General features: G+C 43.2%; 2 protein-coding genes across 4 annotated transcripts; both read left to right on the forward strand.

Annotated features, from left to right (window-relative positions):
• Positions 1-422: 422 nt before the first annotated feature.
• Positions 423-4705, forward strand: slc35c1 (solute carrier family 35 member C1). 2 transcript variants are annotated; one of them, XM_035162858.2, is made up of 3 exons: positions 423-517; positions 1554-2065; positions 3626-4705. In XM_035162858.2, the coding sequence occupies exons 2-3, from the start codon at positions 1561-1563 to the stop codon at positions 4204-4206; spliced, it is 1086 nt and encodes a 361-aa protein (XP_035018749.1). In that variant the 5' UTR covers positions 423-517; positions 1554-1560; the 3' UTR covers positions 4207-4705. The 2 variants fall into 2 exon arrangements, with proteins under 2 accessions (XP_035018749.1, XP_035018740.1); XM_035162849.2 differs by lacking the exon at positions 423-517 and having other exon boundaries at positions 1185-2065.
• Positions 4706-6468: 1763 nt separating this feature from the next.
• LOC118114535 (inactive serine protease PAMR1) lies at positions 6469-14678 on the forward strand. Of its 2 annotated transcripts, XM_035165007.2 has the most exons (10): positions 6472-6859; positions 7376-7546; positions 7638-7763; positions 8816-8930; positions 9586-9803; positions 11775-11966; positions 12071-12271; positions 12458-12661; positions 12945-13285; positions 13815-14677. In XM_035165007.2, the coding sequence occupies exons 1-10, from the start codon at positions 6766-6768 to the stop codon at positions 14367-14369; spliced, it is 2217 nt and encodes a 738-aa protein (XP_035020898.1). In that variant the 5' UTR covers positions 6472-6765; the 3' UTR covers positions 14370-14677. The 2 variants fall into 2 exon arrangements, with proteins under 2 accessions (XP_035020888.1, XP_035020898.1); XM_035164997.2 differs by having other exon boundaries at positions 6469-6859; positions 9586-9807; positions 11775-12271; positions 13815-14678.
• The last annotated feature ends 463 nt before the right edge of the window (positions 14679-15141 follow it).

Consider the following 15141-nt stretch of genomic DNA (forward strand, 5'->3'; position numbering starts at 1 on the left):
CTAGACTTCATTTGTTTTGTTTGCACATTGCTTTTAAACACCACAAAGATACGTCACGACTCCTGCATCTGGTCGACTCTTATTTCATTCGGTGATTTTCCTGTTCAATCATCTGCTGACTGATGACATTATTCATCATTCATTTCCTTTTCCTTGGTGGCCTGTGGAATTTTAAAATCAATAAGGATTTCCTATCTTTAGGGTGAAGTCTGAGATGCTCAGATTTAAAATCAAACAGATACAGGTACATTTAAATTCCCCTAATGCCTTTGCACACATCAACCCACATGGAAATCAGTTGAGCACTGTTGATGATTCTATTTAATTCATTTTAATCCTCCCTCAAATCCCACGTATTGTCTCCTGACGTGGCAGGACGTGTTTAACAGGAAAGTCTGGTTGTTCAAACTGCACCTGTCCTGTTTCCTCATGGGAGGAGCAGCACGAACACACGCACATTTCCTTGTTGAAGTTTCCTCAAGCTGGGCATCACGTACAGAATCCAGGACAGCTGAAGGTATGGAGACAATTTCTAAATATCAATAATCCAATGAAGAAAAATACAAATCAAGACGTGATTAACTCTTCAGCAGGTTATACATCTGGTTGGTAATTGGACGAGAGGGTAAATGCAACAGTGCAACTTCAGATGGAGCAGAGAGGAAATGGATGGATGAGTAAACTCGTTTCAATATTAACAAGCTGGAATTATTATTTTAAAGAAAAGCGCACAAATGAAATATAGAGAAATTAGTTATTTTAAGGAGCCCGTGTCTTTAAATTCATATAAAGAGTTAGTTCAAATGCGGAAGTTGTCTCGCTCCAGATTTCTGGTTGGGGCACCTGCCTTCAAAATAAAAGCATTTATTCATTCGTTCAGTGAAAAGTTGTGTGTCGCGAGACAAAATGTAAAAATGTGGCTCGGTGCAGTGTAAAATTTAAATCCAAAATTTATATAAATTTCTTCCACATGCTCTTTCATCATTATGCTTGTTGTTTTGCTTTTGTTAAATTATTTTGATATTAAAATACAGTGGTACTTGTACAAGAATAAAGCTGTACTTGCACAAGCATACAGTGGTACTTGTACAAGAATACAGTGGTACTTGCACAAGAATACAGTGGATATCTGCGAGCATGGGTTCTCCTTGCTGCTTATCCCCTAAAAAAAGTCTTTATCACTATTCTTGGTTAATCACGACTTTATTGTTATAAAATTACCATTTATTTATCCTATTATATATTTAAAAAACAGCCTGTGGACACTGCACTGATGTCATCGCTGTTTCTTTCTTGTGTTTTACTTCATACCCTGACATGCTCTATATTTGGGCCTTGGAATTAAATACAGTTGTTTTGAATTAGTACACGAGGAGGGGGGGCTTTTATTCTGAAGAGGTCTGACCGGAAGTGTTAGTTGTTGTTGCCCCAGGCGGAAGTCATGTCCGTGAAGTTCCCTGTTAGCAGTTAGCACTTAGCTTCCGTAGCTAAATGTAAATGCTCCGCTACTCTAACTCCGGCCGGACCTTCCCGCTCCGTGTCGCCATGAACAGGACGCACATGAAGCGGTTCAACATCTTGAAGATGGCGCTGTGGGGCTCCGGGGGCTCGGAGCCGGGCGGCCAGGAGGAGACCTTCCTGTACCGGTCGCTGAAGATCGCGTCGGTGGTGGCGCTCTACTGGTTCATCTCCATCACGATGGTGTTCCTCAACAACTACCTGCTGGACGACAAGGACCTGGAGGCGCCGCTGTTCGTCACGTTCTTCCAGTGCCTGGTGTCCGTGGTGCTGTGCGGCTTCATGCAGCTGCTGGCCAAGCTGTGCCCGTGGCTCATCGACTTCCCCCCGGTCCGCTTCGACCTGAAGACGTCCCGCGAGGTGCTGCCCCTGTCCGTGGTCTTCATCAGCATGATCACCTTCAACAACCTGTGCCTGAAGAACGTCGGCGTGGCCTTCTACACGGTGGGTCGGTCCCTCACCACGGTGTTCAACGTGATGCTGTCCTACGTGATCCTGAAGCAGACCACGTCCCTGCAAGCTGTCATGTGCTGCGGCATCATCCTGGGTACGTGCCGTCCCTTGTTTATTACTCATTATACTCTATTGTTTATTACTCATTATACTCAGTGGTCACCAACCTTTGCGAGCCCAGGATCACTTTTTAATTCAAAACGTGAGCCGAGATCTACCACCCTGATGTCTTCCAAGAAACCCACTTAGGAGGCTCATACTTATACGTTTTTTTGGCAATTTCTGTTAAAGGCTGAATGTACGAGCATAAATATACACAAAGAAAGGCGGTTGTGCAACTTTATCTATTCAATGCACAATACTCACATTAATACCAAATTCATATTTACAGCATCTGTTCAGTGCACAATATTTAGCTACTGCAGCACAAGGTTTTTACATATGCTTTGCCTTGAATATGGCCATAAATATGAATATTTCCTTGTATGAAAATAGTCCCTTGTACTCAAATAAATACAAGTTCTGTACAGTATGAAGCCGTGTGTCTTCCGCTCCTGCAAATATTTCACAATGAAAAAAGCGTTGCTTTTAATTTGAAACGCATACAGAAAGTGCTTTTAACATTTTAAAATGCATGTTTGAGACATAATTTCAACAGATAAACATTAAAACTCAGGTGAAATATCATTTTCTCTGTTTATTCTTCTGTGAAACACAACATTTATCTGTCTATGACACAAACGTATTTACAACTCCAGCGTTTCACTTTCTGAAACCATTCATTTGTTCTAACGGGGCTTTGATTGTTATCAACAGACCGAAAGATGCACGTCTTCGTACCGTAGTGTCCTGGTGTTTAGTTTAGTACATAAAACGACTTGTTTTGAAGGAGATCGACAGTGAAGACTGCGAGATCAACCGGTAGATCAAGATCGACGGGTTGGCACCACTGCTCTATTGTTTATTACTCATAATACTGTGTAAATACTGTAATACTGTTCCTGAAGCTAATGTGAGTATCTGATATGTCCTCAACGAGGTCAGGGACGGAACGTAAAACCTGCCACTGTTCTTTCAATTCGTTTCACCTCAGGAGTCATCACAACAGAACAGGGTTGTGGTTTTATTAGAATAAAGTTGTGGTTTAACTAGAATAAAGTCTTGGTTTTACCAGAATAAAGTTATGGTTTAACCAGAATAAAGTCGTGGTTTAACCAGAATAAAGTTGTGGTTTTACCAGAATAAAGTCTTGGTTTTACCAGAAGTGCTGATCTGTAAACCTACACAAGTCTCCTGTCAAGCAGATCCGGGAAACGTTTGCATTTACAGGATACGACACAAACTTAAGCTTCAGGAAAAGTAAACTTCCGTGTGCCTGAGAGGAAACTTGTCATTGTCATACTGCTACACACCTGGACAAGAATTCCAAGGGTTGAAAGAAAAGATTCATATTCAGCACAAAAAAAACATTATTATTGTTCTTTAAAAAGGGGAAACAAAGAATTGTTGCAGCTCTAGTTTGATCAATAATTAAATTTGTGCCTGAAAATATCCATTAATCCAATTTAGAGTTAATAATTTGTATGGCTCCAGTTGTGAAAAAGCTTTATTGTGTACTGATGTGACTGATATCCTGTGTGCTCTGTCTTCTCAGGTGGATTCTGGCTCGGTGTGGACCAGGAAGGTGTAGCAGGGTCCCTCTCCTGGTCGGGGATTTTCTTCGGGGTCATTGCCAGCGCTTGTGTTAGCCTCAATGCCATCTACACCAAGAAGGTGATGCCAGCAGTGGACGGTAACATCTGGAAACTGTCCTACTACAACAACATCAACGCCTGCCTCCTCTTCCTGCCGCTCATGCTCGTCTTCGGAGAGTTCGGTCGTCTCTACAGCTTCAACCGTATCACTGACATGGGCTTCTGGGGCATGATGATCTTCGGAGGAGTGTTCGGTTTCGGCATCGGCTACGTCACGGGTCTCCAGATCAAGTTCACCAGTCCGCTCACACACAACGTCTCGGGGACAGCGAAAGCCTGTGCGCAGACTGTCATCGCAGTGGTGTATTACTCGTCGACCAAAAGCCTGCTGTGGTGGACCAGTAACATGATGGTTCTCAGCGGCTCGTCGGCCTACACCATCGTGAAAAGTCGAGAAATGAAGGGCAGCCCCCGTAAAGAGCCTCAGGACTCAACCAAAGAAAAACTGCTTCCAGAGGAGAAAGACGGCGTTGGAGTTTGACCACCGGCTGAGAAACGTGTAGCATTTGTCCGTGTGGTGAAATAATGTGAACTGATGACACAGTAATAATGTGATATGATGTGATACTTTTCCTTCGTGGAATCAGAGTGGGGTTTGTGGGTCTTATTTTTTTGTATGCACCTTAACTCAAGGTGTAAAGGAATTTGTACATATTATTAAATTAAAGCTTCATATTCATTTGAGGCCTCTTTTAAATTCTTTTTTAATAGAGAAAAATTATAATGTGTCTTTAATGGTGTAAGCTACGCCAGTTTTTTTATTCAGCGGGAGGGGAGAAAATATTTACTTGGTATCACGTTTAAAATAGCTATTTAATTCTGATTGTTATATTTTTAATAGAAGGGATGTTGAACATGCAAATTGCAGTTAATTATGAAAAATAATGAAACAATCATGTCAATGATTTGAGCCTTGGGCTATAAATCTATTAGTTATCGCAAATATGAATAAAGCCAATGTTTAATTGCTTGTTTTTTAACAAAGGTTTGCAAAGTTCATGTAGCTGCTGCTGCAGATCTTAGTATCTGTGTCTCAGTGGGAGTCCCCACTGTGCATTTACGTTGTTTGGTTATTATCAATGAGTCTCCAAATGGAATATTCCTCCGGGCAACATGGAGGGTTGAAAATAGCTCGGGGCACCAGGGGTAATTACACGAGCTGAAAAACACTGGTCTCTGATGTCAGGAGCTCATTTCAACAGCGAGTTTGGCCTCGTGACATAAATGAAAGTTTTGTAACTGTCAGAATTGGGACACATAATCTCCCAGGCTTCCATCTTTCTCATGATCAGTGTTGAGTCCAAGACTTTGATTCAAAGGTTTCAAGAATCAAAAAGAACCCACTCGTGTTTCTGTATATGTGGTTGTGAAAAAGTCCCTTAGTTAATTATTACCAGCACGTTTTCAGTGTGTCACAGTTTTATCTTGTGTGCAGGAACATTTTATATTATATGTTATGTTGTAAACACCTGTTGTAAAAATGATTTCTTACGTGGTTAAATATCCTGAGCGGCCATCTCGTCAAACTGAGACTGAACCAAAAGAGCAAAGCTGCAAGTTGTAAAACAAAAGCAAGGAGCTGAAAGACACTTAACATCTCACCCTTTGTTTTTATACCATCAAATAAGTAATTAAATATATTCTTAGTGTGAAAGTAAACACCTGAATACATCAGCGGGAGAAGAACTACCTCAAACTACAGAAACCATCTTTCAGGAAAAAAATTAAGACCTATATACTGCCGCCAGCCACCAGGGGACAATCAAGAGGCTTTGGCTTCACTTTTAGGGAGCAGTCATGTCCACGTCCATCTTCATATAGAGTCAATGGTGTTTCCCCGTTCCCCCTGAACTTGGTCCTACATGTTGTTGAAACACTTTGTGGTTTTCACCGATGCGATTCTATGGGAGATCTACGTCCTCCATCCATCTATCATCCATATCGCTTATCCTTTGAAACAACAGGGGGCTGGAGCATATCCCAGCTGGTGAACGTTCATGTTCACCTAGGTCGTCGAACAGGTTGTCAGCGGATCACAGGGCTGACAGATAGACAAAAGCAACTATTCACACCTATAGGCAACTTGTGTCAAAGTTACCTGAGCTGCATTTCTGTGAACAATCATAAAACAAAGAAGAACACAACCAGAGTCCCAAAGTGTCTCAATCCTGTCTTGCAAGAACAAAATAAAAAATAATAGTCTTTCTAAAGAGCAGTTGAAGTCACATCTCTCCGTCAGTCCATCTGCAACCTGCTGTAATGCAGAAGATGAGAACTGGTATCACAACATGGAATCTCTCAGGTAACGTAATGTCTTAGGTTAATGGAAAAGCAGCCCTGGTCCTGCGATGGGCTGTGACGCTGCTATCAGCCTCATTGCTCCTGGCAGATCCGCGGAGACTGACATCATAAACATTTGAACGGGGTCATTACAGGCAACATCTGGTATTTGTCTACAAAGAAGCTGCGAAGCCGTCATGTCTGCCGTCTGGCAGCTGGTGTGTGATGACACATCAGTAAACTCGTTTGTCTTCGTGCTCGTGCACGCACGCACAGCGCATATTTTATATTTCTAATGACTTTGACTGTTTGGAGCAAGAAGAAGCTTCTGCAGCTTCCAAGAAAAAAAACATGTTTCCTCCCCCTGAACTGATAGATTTTATTTTTCCTCTGCACTTTCTTCGTCACTGCTTTTCTCATTAGCTTGTCTTCATTTCCCCTCAAATGCTCTTTCCACTCACTTTGCCAGTGAGTGTTTCTCCCCCCCCCGTTAGTCACAGTGTGCTCTGATCAGTCTGAGCTCATAACGGGAGCAGAGAAAGTGGAACCAGTTGCAGATGGAACACTGATTGGGAGCCGAACGATCTCAAAGCAAATGAAAACATCCCGGGAGGAATGGGTTAATGATTTCTGTCCGTTCTGCCGAGATGGAAGAATTCATCATCCGCAGCTACGCAGTGTTCTGAGCAGGAGAGGATGATCTGACTCGGAGCTGGAGATACTTCCTCTGAAGCCTTGTTGGACGGTCGCTGCAGCTGAGATGTTCCCTTTCCTCACGAGGAAGATGAACGTGGCCCCTGAGCTCTGCTGCCTCCTCTTAAATATCTGTTTTTGTGTCACAGCTTGGCCACGTGGTGAGTGAAAAAGCATTTGTCACAGCTTCGATTGAATGTTGTTCTTACTTTACACAACTTTATATTGATTGCCTTCATATTTTGTTAGAATTCTGCTAATTTTTTTTACAGAGAAGCCTGTTTACTGACGTGCTGACTAACTGTGGAGGTATTTCTTGGTGATGAGTCATTTCCTCTGCTCCCAGTTCGTGCAGCAGACTGAAATCAGAAAAACACTTTTCTTCTCCTGCTTCAACCTCTGTTCAACCCTTTATTGTTAATAAATGTAGATATCAGACGTATTAGCGAAGGTTCAATATCTGGGAGGATTTGTTATTTACACTTAACACAGAAATCCATAGATATTGATGGGTTGAATTAAACATGGGACGATGACAATTAGCTGTGGCCTCATCTGAATCAGGGGCGTAGGAGGAGCAAAGCAGGGAATGGCCCGGGGCCCTGAGGACCAATAACTAAGAGGTCAGATGTTTCTTGTTAAGTTTGATCCAATGGTCTCTCCTCTGGTTTCCACAGCTCCCACAGGGGACACCTGTCCGAGCGCTGAGTGGAGCATCATGTGTCGTCCATGTTGTGAGTACCACCTGATCCAGTGCCAGTGTCCCTCCAAAGGGTCGAGGGTGGGTTACACCGTCCCCTGCTGCCGCAACGCTCTGGATCAGTGTGACCCCTGTATCATCCACCCAGGTACTCTCTCACTGTGGCTCGTACAAAGTGTTGTTGGTCGATGACCTGAAATCGTTACCGTCGTCCTCTTTGTGCCCTTTGACCCCGCGAGGCTGCAGCCTGTTCGAGAACTGCAAAACCTGCCACAACGGAACGTGGAGGGCCAACGACGACTTCTTCGTCAATGGGAAGTTTTGCACCGAGTGTCGCCAAGGCTGGAGTGGAGGGGACTGTAAAAGTGAGTTGCTGTAAGCGCTTATCTTGCTATAGTATAGGTCTGATGTTCTGAATATCATCGATGATAAGAGAATGCACTGATCACATGGGGCAAACACTGCATTTGCCAGTTTGGTGTCAATGTGGTTAGTGAACATTTGACATTTTAAGTGTATATGCAACTGCCGACAAGTGAGTGTAGCCAGTGACTGCGACTTATATTCGATTAATTCAAACTTCTTCATGTATTTCAAAGTTTTACAATCTTAATTTATAATTTCCAGCATGTATATTTAGACATTTATTTTAGTCTAAAGTCTAAAAACATAATCCTCCACTTAAGATTACATTTCTTTAATATTTATCATAATATATAATATACACATTATTTTGGGGATGTAATCTTTATCAAATCTGTGTCGTCACCCTTTATAAACTTCAACTACACATTTGTAATACACCACATGCTCACTTGGTGGCGACAGCGTCCTTTTTTTGTAGTATCTCCTTTTTTCTTTTAATAAACATAATCATCAGCATAATGTTTTGCCGAAGCTCCCGCAGCTAAATGATTTGAATAAAGTGTGGGCTGGTGACGCTCATGGTTTAATAATAGATGAACACAAACAAGTTGAACACGTTGCCACTCCTGCTTTTCACTGTGAAACCTTTCTCTGGTGGAAAAATACCTCACACCTGATGGAGTTATTTCACACAAGAGGATCCATTGTGCTGCTTCTGTTGTCCTGAGCAACCTGTGTGGTGTCTCACTGTCAAACTGATAAAGATTTTTAATTAAATTGGCTGATTTATTTGACTGATGATTTGGTGAAGGAGGAAACCTTTGTGTATTCTTTTAAAATTCCAAAGAAAACCTTAAACCCTCAATAGTGAAGAGTGATAGAAATCAAATTAGAGAATTTACCTTATCTTGTTTTTGCTTAATTACTCAATAGTCAATAGCTTTTGAAGTTGGTGGTTGTTTCCCATCATGTCACCACCTGCCACATTAAAAACACATGACCCGTGAACCCATGAATTTACCAAACGGAAGTGACTACGTTTCTCTTGCAGCATGTGGAGGCGTCATCCAGCGAGCCCAGGGTCTCGTGGTCCTGGAGAGTTACCCGACAAACGCCCGGTGTGAGTGGAGAGTGCGAGTGCAGAGGGGCAGGAGCATCGAGCTCAGGTGAACGTCACTCCTCCACAGCACAGAGAGAGAGAGAGAGAGAGAGAGAGAGAGAGAGAGAGAGAGAGAGAGAGAGAGACACCAGTTTCCCAAACTACACAGACAATATGTATTTAATCTGAAAAGCCCAGCATGTTTTTGAGAGGACTTGCTGAGCCCCTGGTGACACCAGAGTGAGTCAAGCCGTCAGAAGATGTTACCGTCTCTGTGTTTGACTTCCTGGATTCCTCAGGGTTACGTTTGGCTCCAGTCGGGGAAAATATTTACCATAAACACAGCGAATAAGCAAGTCGTACATGAGCGGCATCGTTGGATCTCACTCGAAACCGTGTTCAGATTAGAGTGAGGAGTAAATACCTGGAACATGAAGTGACATGTGTGTTAGTGCAGTACTGGACCAACAACCCACGTAGAGTGTGGTGCATGCTGGGAAGGGCCGAGTCCCTGAACATGATAAGTGATTATTAGTAAGTTGTCGGACTGTAAACTGCCACATGCATGAATGACTGGGATCATTTCTACCATCAGCCAAAGAGGTTCTGATTCAGCCCCATGCGTTTGTTTGTTGGTTGGTTTGTGTGTCTGTAAGCAAGATACAACAAGAACAACACAAATTGTAACCTCACCATAACATCTCTGTGTGTTTGTGCTGCAGGTTTTCTCTGCTCAGTTTGGAGTCCGACCACACGTGTCGTTACGACTACGTCGAGGTGCGCAACGGCGACGACCTGAGCTCCCCTGTGATTGGCCGTTTCTGTGGGGATCAGCTGCCTCCACCGATAAAAAGCTCCGGGAATCGCCTGCACATCCTGTTCACCTCAGATGGCTACAACAACTTCGATGGATTTGCTCTCACTTTTCAGGAGAGTTCAGGCAGGTATAATATATATATATATTGACACGGCATAGGAGAAATTACACAATCACTGACCAGTTTAATCAACTGCTTCCTTTCAAAGCTTTATGATGTGTGTCTTACTTTGAGTGAGAAAGTTTCTGCATTATATTGAATTATAAATCAAGTCAGATTCATTTTTGTAGCATGTTAAAAACAAAAGTAGTTGATTCCCAGTGCTTTACATTCATGGCAGAGGAAATAAAAAGCAAGTATGGATACAAATTTACTGTACAAGTAACTGTGCGACAAAAAAAACAAGATAAAAGTAAATTAGATACAAAAATTAGGGGCATTAACAGAATCATGAGACAGAATCAGGCGGAAATAAAAGCAGAATTAAAAATACATATTTTTCTATATGCTGTTCCTTCTTATTTTGTCCACACAGTCTTGGCAGAGTCGTCTTATTCCCCGTACGAAGCTGGTTTCCTCTGTGGAGTCCACATACACAGAATACTACCGCACCAGTCAGATTTATTCTTTTTCATGGTATACTGAAGGTGTCTACTTCAGATATCATGAATACACGATGATTCTCCGCTGCCCCTCCATGCATAGTGCAGCACCTCTCTCCTATGAAATGCAGCACATTTGCTTGTGGACTTTTTCTTTGTGTGTGTGTGTGTGTGTGTGTGTGTGTGTGTGTGTGTGTGTGTGTGTGTGTGTGTGTGTGTGTGTGTGTGTGTGTGTGTGTGTGTGTGTGTGTGTGTTCAGCGATGTGAGACGGGCAGTCAGTGACACAGATTTATCACACTCACCTCTCTCTCTCTCCGTTTCTCTGCAGCAATTCATGCATCTAACTTGCATCCCATTTATTCGGTGTTTTCTCCTCATGGGCATCTCTCGGCCGCTCACCAAACCGTATCATTTCACCGCGTTGCTGCACGAGAGGGCGTTCAGGCATTTTTTTCAGAAAGATTTCTGGAAAGATTTACATCAATAAGTTACAGAAGAGTTTTTCTTTTTAAGCATAGAACCTCTTCCCTTGGGAAAAAGAAGGGGCCTTTGAAAAGCTACGAGATAAAAAAAAGATCAAACTAAAAGGTGGTGGTTTTCAGAGATGCTTCAGTAAAAGAGGTCAATTTCTCTCTCAATGTTAAATTCTGTCAGGTTGAAATAACCTTTTTTTATATTCGCTGCATAAACTTCTGGTTAAAAAAGTCTCAGTCTGTGTTTTTCCAGCTGTTTCTGAAATTAAAGCCTTGGACAAAAAATAAATGTAAAGGTTTCAGTCCCTAAACACATTTTTTCACCAAGATCCATGAATTATTCTCCCTAAGATTTTGCAAACATATTGAAAAATAAATCCTGGATCTGCCTCCTGATACAGGCAGAGGGTTTTGTAAAAGTTTGCAAAAGAACCTGCGTCAACTTTCAAACCTTCAATCACTTCCAGTGCTGCAAATAAATCATTTATTTAAACCCTTAAAACATATATTTTCTATATTTACTCAAAAAAGGTGTTATCTTTTTACCTTGGGCATCTTGACACGTTGTAAGATTTAAAAACTCAAAGACTGTTTCTATTACACTGATTGAAAAGTGACATTTTATTACTATTTAAACATTTCAGTCAAAAATATGCTGAACACACAACAATACATTTTTATTTATCACATTTTCAACAATTCAAACCCAATATGTCAAATATCTGCAGAGTGGAAGATGTGTTTTTTTGTTTTATCATCTGTATTTTTCATATTTCCTCATATATATATATTGTACTTTTACTTATTTATTACTTTTACTGATGGTTATATTTTTACAATCTATAGTTTTACTACATTTGTACAATCAAATGTCCCCATAGTGGGACAAATAGAGGATTATCTTTACCTGGTCTCATTTTCAAACTTCATAATCAGTTTTTTCACTGTTGATGGTAATAAAATGTAATAAAACTAACCTGTTGATTGAGTGTAGGTTTGTTTTCTCCTCCACTTCAGCCTCTGGGGATCCAGGCTGTGCACCTCCAGAGGAACCAGTGAATGGATACTTGCTGCCAGTGTACGGCCTCCAGCAGAAGCTTGTGCTTGTGAACTACCAGTGTCGTCCACCTTTCACTCTCACTGGCTCCCAGCAGAGGAGCTGTCTGCCTGGTGGCCTGTGGAGTGGCACCGCTCCCACGTGTGTGAGAGGTACTTTCTTCCACCAGGTTTTCTCTGGGCTTCATTTCTGATACTAAAAGCCACACGGTGCATTTGCTGGAAAATTCTTCGTCTCTCCTTTATTGCTCACACAGGCCAGACGAGCAGAGTCCAGTGTGCCCCTCCACCCAAATTGCTCAACGGCTACTACAGGCCGGCTCAGGACACAGCGGGGGGCGCGGAGGCGGAGACGATGGAGTTCTTCTGTAAAAACTCCTTCGTTCTGAGTGGAAACCACCAGAGCACCTGTCTCTCTAATGGATCCTGGAGTAGCAGGCCACCAAAGTGCGTGAGAGGTTAGTTGTTTTCAAGAACACACCAGAGGTCGACCACTCACACGCGCTGGTACACACACGATGTTTCCACTTCATCACAAAGACGAACTCCAATTGTGTAGTTGTACCTTCTGATCATCTTTATTCATGTTATTGAAACAGTGGAAGTGATTCCTATATAACAACAGTCGCTCTTTTGATTTGCAGCCTGTCGAGAGCCCAAAGTGTCTGAACTTGTGCGACAAAGTCGACATGACGTCTCTTTGGACGAGCTTCCTCGTGGCTTTCACTCAGTTCACACGAGCATCAAGTACAAGTGTGCCTCGCCTCTCTACCGCCACACGGGGAGCCCCCGGCGCACCTGTCTGAAGAGCGGCAGGTGGAGCGGGCGCCACGTCTCCTGCTCGCCAGGTGAGAGCCGCCGCAGGTCACACTGTGAAGTGAAAGATGAGTTAATGTCAATGTATATTCTTCTTTGAAGTGAGTAATGTGAAGCATTAAATAGATGAAAAGTTCAATAAAACATGTTTCATCAATGTAACATACCTGAGTGTGAAGGGCCTTGAAGTATTTATTACAAATGTCCTTGTTGCTACAGCAGAATTATGTCTAAACCTATATTCTTCACATATTACTGCAGTTTTACTTGTACTTTTTGACACTTCTTCCTCTCTGATTGTTGCTTTTTCCACAGTTTGTGGCAAATTCGACACTTTCAGTCCCCAGAACCTCTCGGAGACTCAGTGGCCGTGGCATGCAGCCGTCTACGTCCGCTCGCCCCCTGACCGCACGGCCCGCGGCCACAGGTCCCAGGGAGTGAGCGGCGGACGGGAGGCCTCGGAGGAGTCCACGTTCTGGCTCCTGGCCTGCAGCGGGGCTCTGCTCGCCCAGCGCAGCGTCCTGGTGGCGGCTCGGTGCGTGGTGGACAAGGACGAGCAGCGGCCGCTTCACCCTGCGCACGTGAAGGTCGTGATAGGCGTGCAGCAGCAGCACCAGGCGTCCAGGGCTCAGTCGAAAAGCCTGCACCACCTCAGGGTACGACACAGTCGATAACAGCCCACACATCTGAGGGAAACTCTCTCACATGTTTGCATTTAATTACTGAAAATAACTGTTTCATTGTAAAAGGTTTGTGTTGATGGTGGATTTTATTCCATTTAATTAAACAACATTTATTTTTACTTTTAACCTCGAAGCATAAACATGTTTTCACATAAAGTCTTCCACTGACACTGGTTCTATTTTAAACATTTCACAAAGTTTCCCTTGAGCAAACAGCAGATGCAATGAAGAATTAAGCAAGAAGTCTTCATTAAATAAATATAATCCTCTGGACAGGGTTTTGTTTTTACACGGTGACAGGGAGAAATCCTTCCGGCATCAGCATGTGCACTTAAAGCTTTACCGGGATACAACTGTATTTGATTTGGGTTTTAAAAATAAGTGCACAGCTTGATGCATATTATCTGATCTCAACACTTATTGCAAAACTGAAAAATGGTGGAGACAGGTTTTCATCAGGTATTCTACTTTTGAATTCCATTTTTCTCTTTTTCCTCACCAGGTCTCAGATATTTTAGTCCATCCAAACTTTGACTTCACACCAGACGCCAGCGTGGCCGTGCTCAAGCTGAAGGACAAGGCCAGGATCAGCGAGCGCGTGCTGCCGGTGTGTCTACCCAGAATGCACGGCGGAGATGTGACGGAGCGACAGGCCTACACCTCCAGGTGGATTCCACCGGACAATCACAGGCACCTGAGCCGCTACGCTGCCCCGAGCCAAACGGAGCTCGTTGAGTTGAGTGATGTGGCTCATTGTGAAGAAGCTCGGGGGGGAACACGTACCGCAGCGAGCACACTGTGTGTCGTCGAGAGGCCGTCCAGTCCTGAAAGCCCTTGTGCCGTCCCGGGCCTCACCACCCTGCCAGCTGTGTTCCCCCCCACAGGTCGAGTCTTGTCGGGTCAAGAGGAGACTCGGGGAGCCTCCAGCAGCTCGGGCTGGCAGCTGCTCGCGTTGGAGGGTTTCAGCTACGAGGAAAACAACTGCCACCGACAGACTCACTCAGCTCAGACACGAGTTGGCAGTTTTCAAGACTGGATAGAGGATAACATGAATTGAATATGTTTATCATCTTTAATCTGAAATTAGTTAAATCTCAGAGTTGGTGCAGACAAGTTGTGTGTTGTGCTTCCTGTGTGTGTGTGTGTGTGACTCTGTGAGGTGAGATCTGTTTACTTTTAAACGGTAAAGTTCTGTATTTGGGTCACCTCCACTTCAAACACAAGGTGCACATCCACCTTCTTATTAAATCTACACCTTATGGGTATGTGGCTTATTTTTCACAACAAATTCTGTCGATAATCCTTTTTTCAGAAAATAAATTCCCCATTTTGACAGTTGGACTTTTTAAAAACTTTACTTGTTGTCCTGTTTTTGCTGATTTCTTTTGCCAAGTCAGTGCCGAAGCCACTGTCAAATCTAAAAAAGTGCGCAGGAGCTCAGAGTGTCCATCCTTTAATTCCACCTCTCCGTCCTGCTGACGTGTCCTTGGCCGCTGAATCTCTGTCGGCTCCAGGCCTCTGACCTCTGACTAACCAGGAGATAACAATTTTCCAAGAGGGATGAGTCTCTATCTGCACATCGAGTCGTAATGTTCATGCTGCAGGAGTGCAAAACGTGCATGTATTTATTTTCTGCTGAATTGATTTTATTATTCAGTTTACATGCATACTTTTAATTTACACATTAAAAAACATGCACATTTAGTCGTCAGTTTAAGAGCACGATCACGGAGGGGCCATTCTCCCTTACTCTGGAGCTATGCATGTGTGCACGTGCATTGGCGGCACACCATGTACAGACTGCATGTTCATCTTAATATGTACAGTAC

Source organism: Hippoglossus stenolepis, chromosome 1, assembly GCF_022539355.2.
Source record: "Hippoglossus stenolepis isolate QCI-W04-F060 chromosome 1, HSTE1.2, whole genome shotgun sequence".
In the NCBI taxonomy this organism is placed as follows: domain Eukaryota; kingdom Metazoa; phylum Chordata; class Actinopteri; order Pleuronectiformes; family Pleuronectidae; genus Hippoglossus; species Hippoglossus stenolepis.

Bases quoted from the DNA above. Each gene is read 5' to 3' on its own strand.
- slc35c1 (XM_035162849.2), top strand. From the start codon at position 1,498: ATGCTCCGCTACTCTAACTCCGGCCGGACCTTCCCGCTCCGTGTCGCC. The intron at 2,066-3,625 runs GTACGTGCCGTC...CTGTCTTCTCAG, and splicing joins GTGCTGCGGCATCATCCTGG to GTGGATTCTGGCTCGGTGTG.
- LOC118114535 (XM_035164997.2), top strand. From the start codon at position 6,766: ATGTTCCCTTTCCTCACGAGGAAGATGAACGTGGCCCCTGAGCTCTGC. The intron at 8,931-9,585 runs GTGAACGTCACT...TTTGTGCTGCAG, and splicing joins GGCAGGAGCATCGAGCTCAG to GTTTTCTCTGCTCAGTTTGG. The intron at 13,286-13,814 runs GTACGACACAGT...TTTCCTCACCAG, and splicing joins AAAGCCTGCACCACCTCAGG to GTCTCAGATATTTTAGTCCA.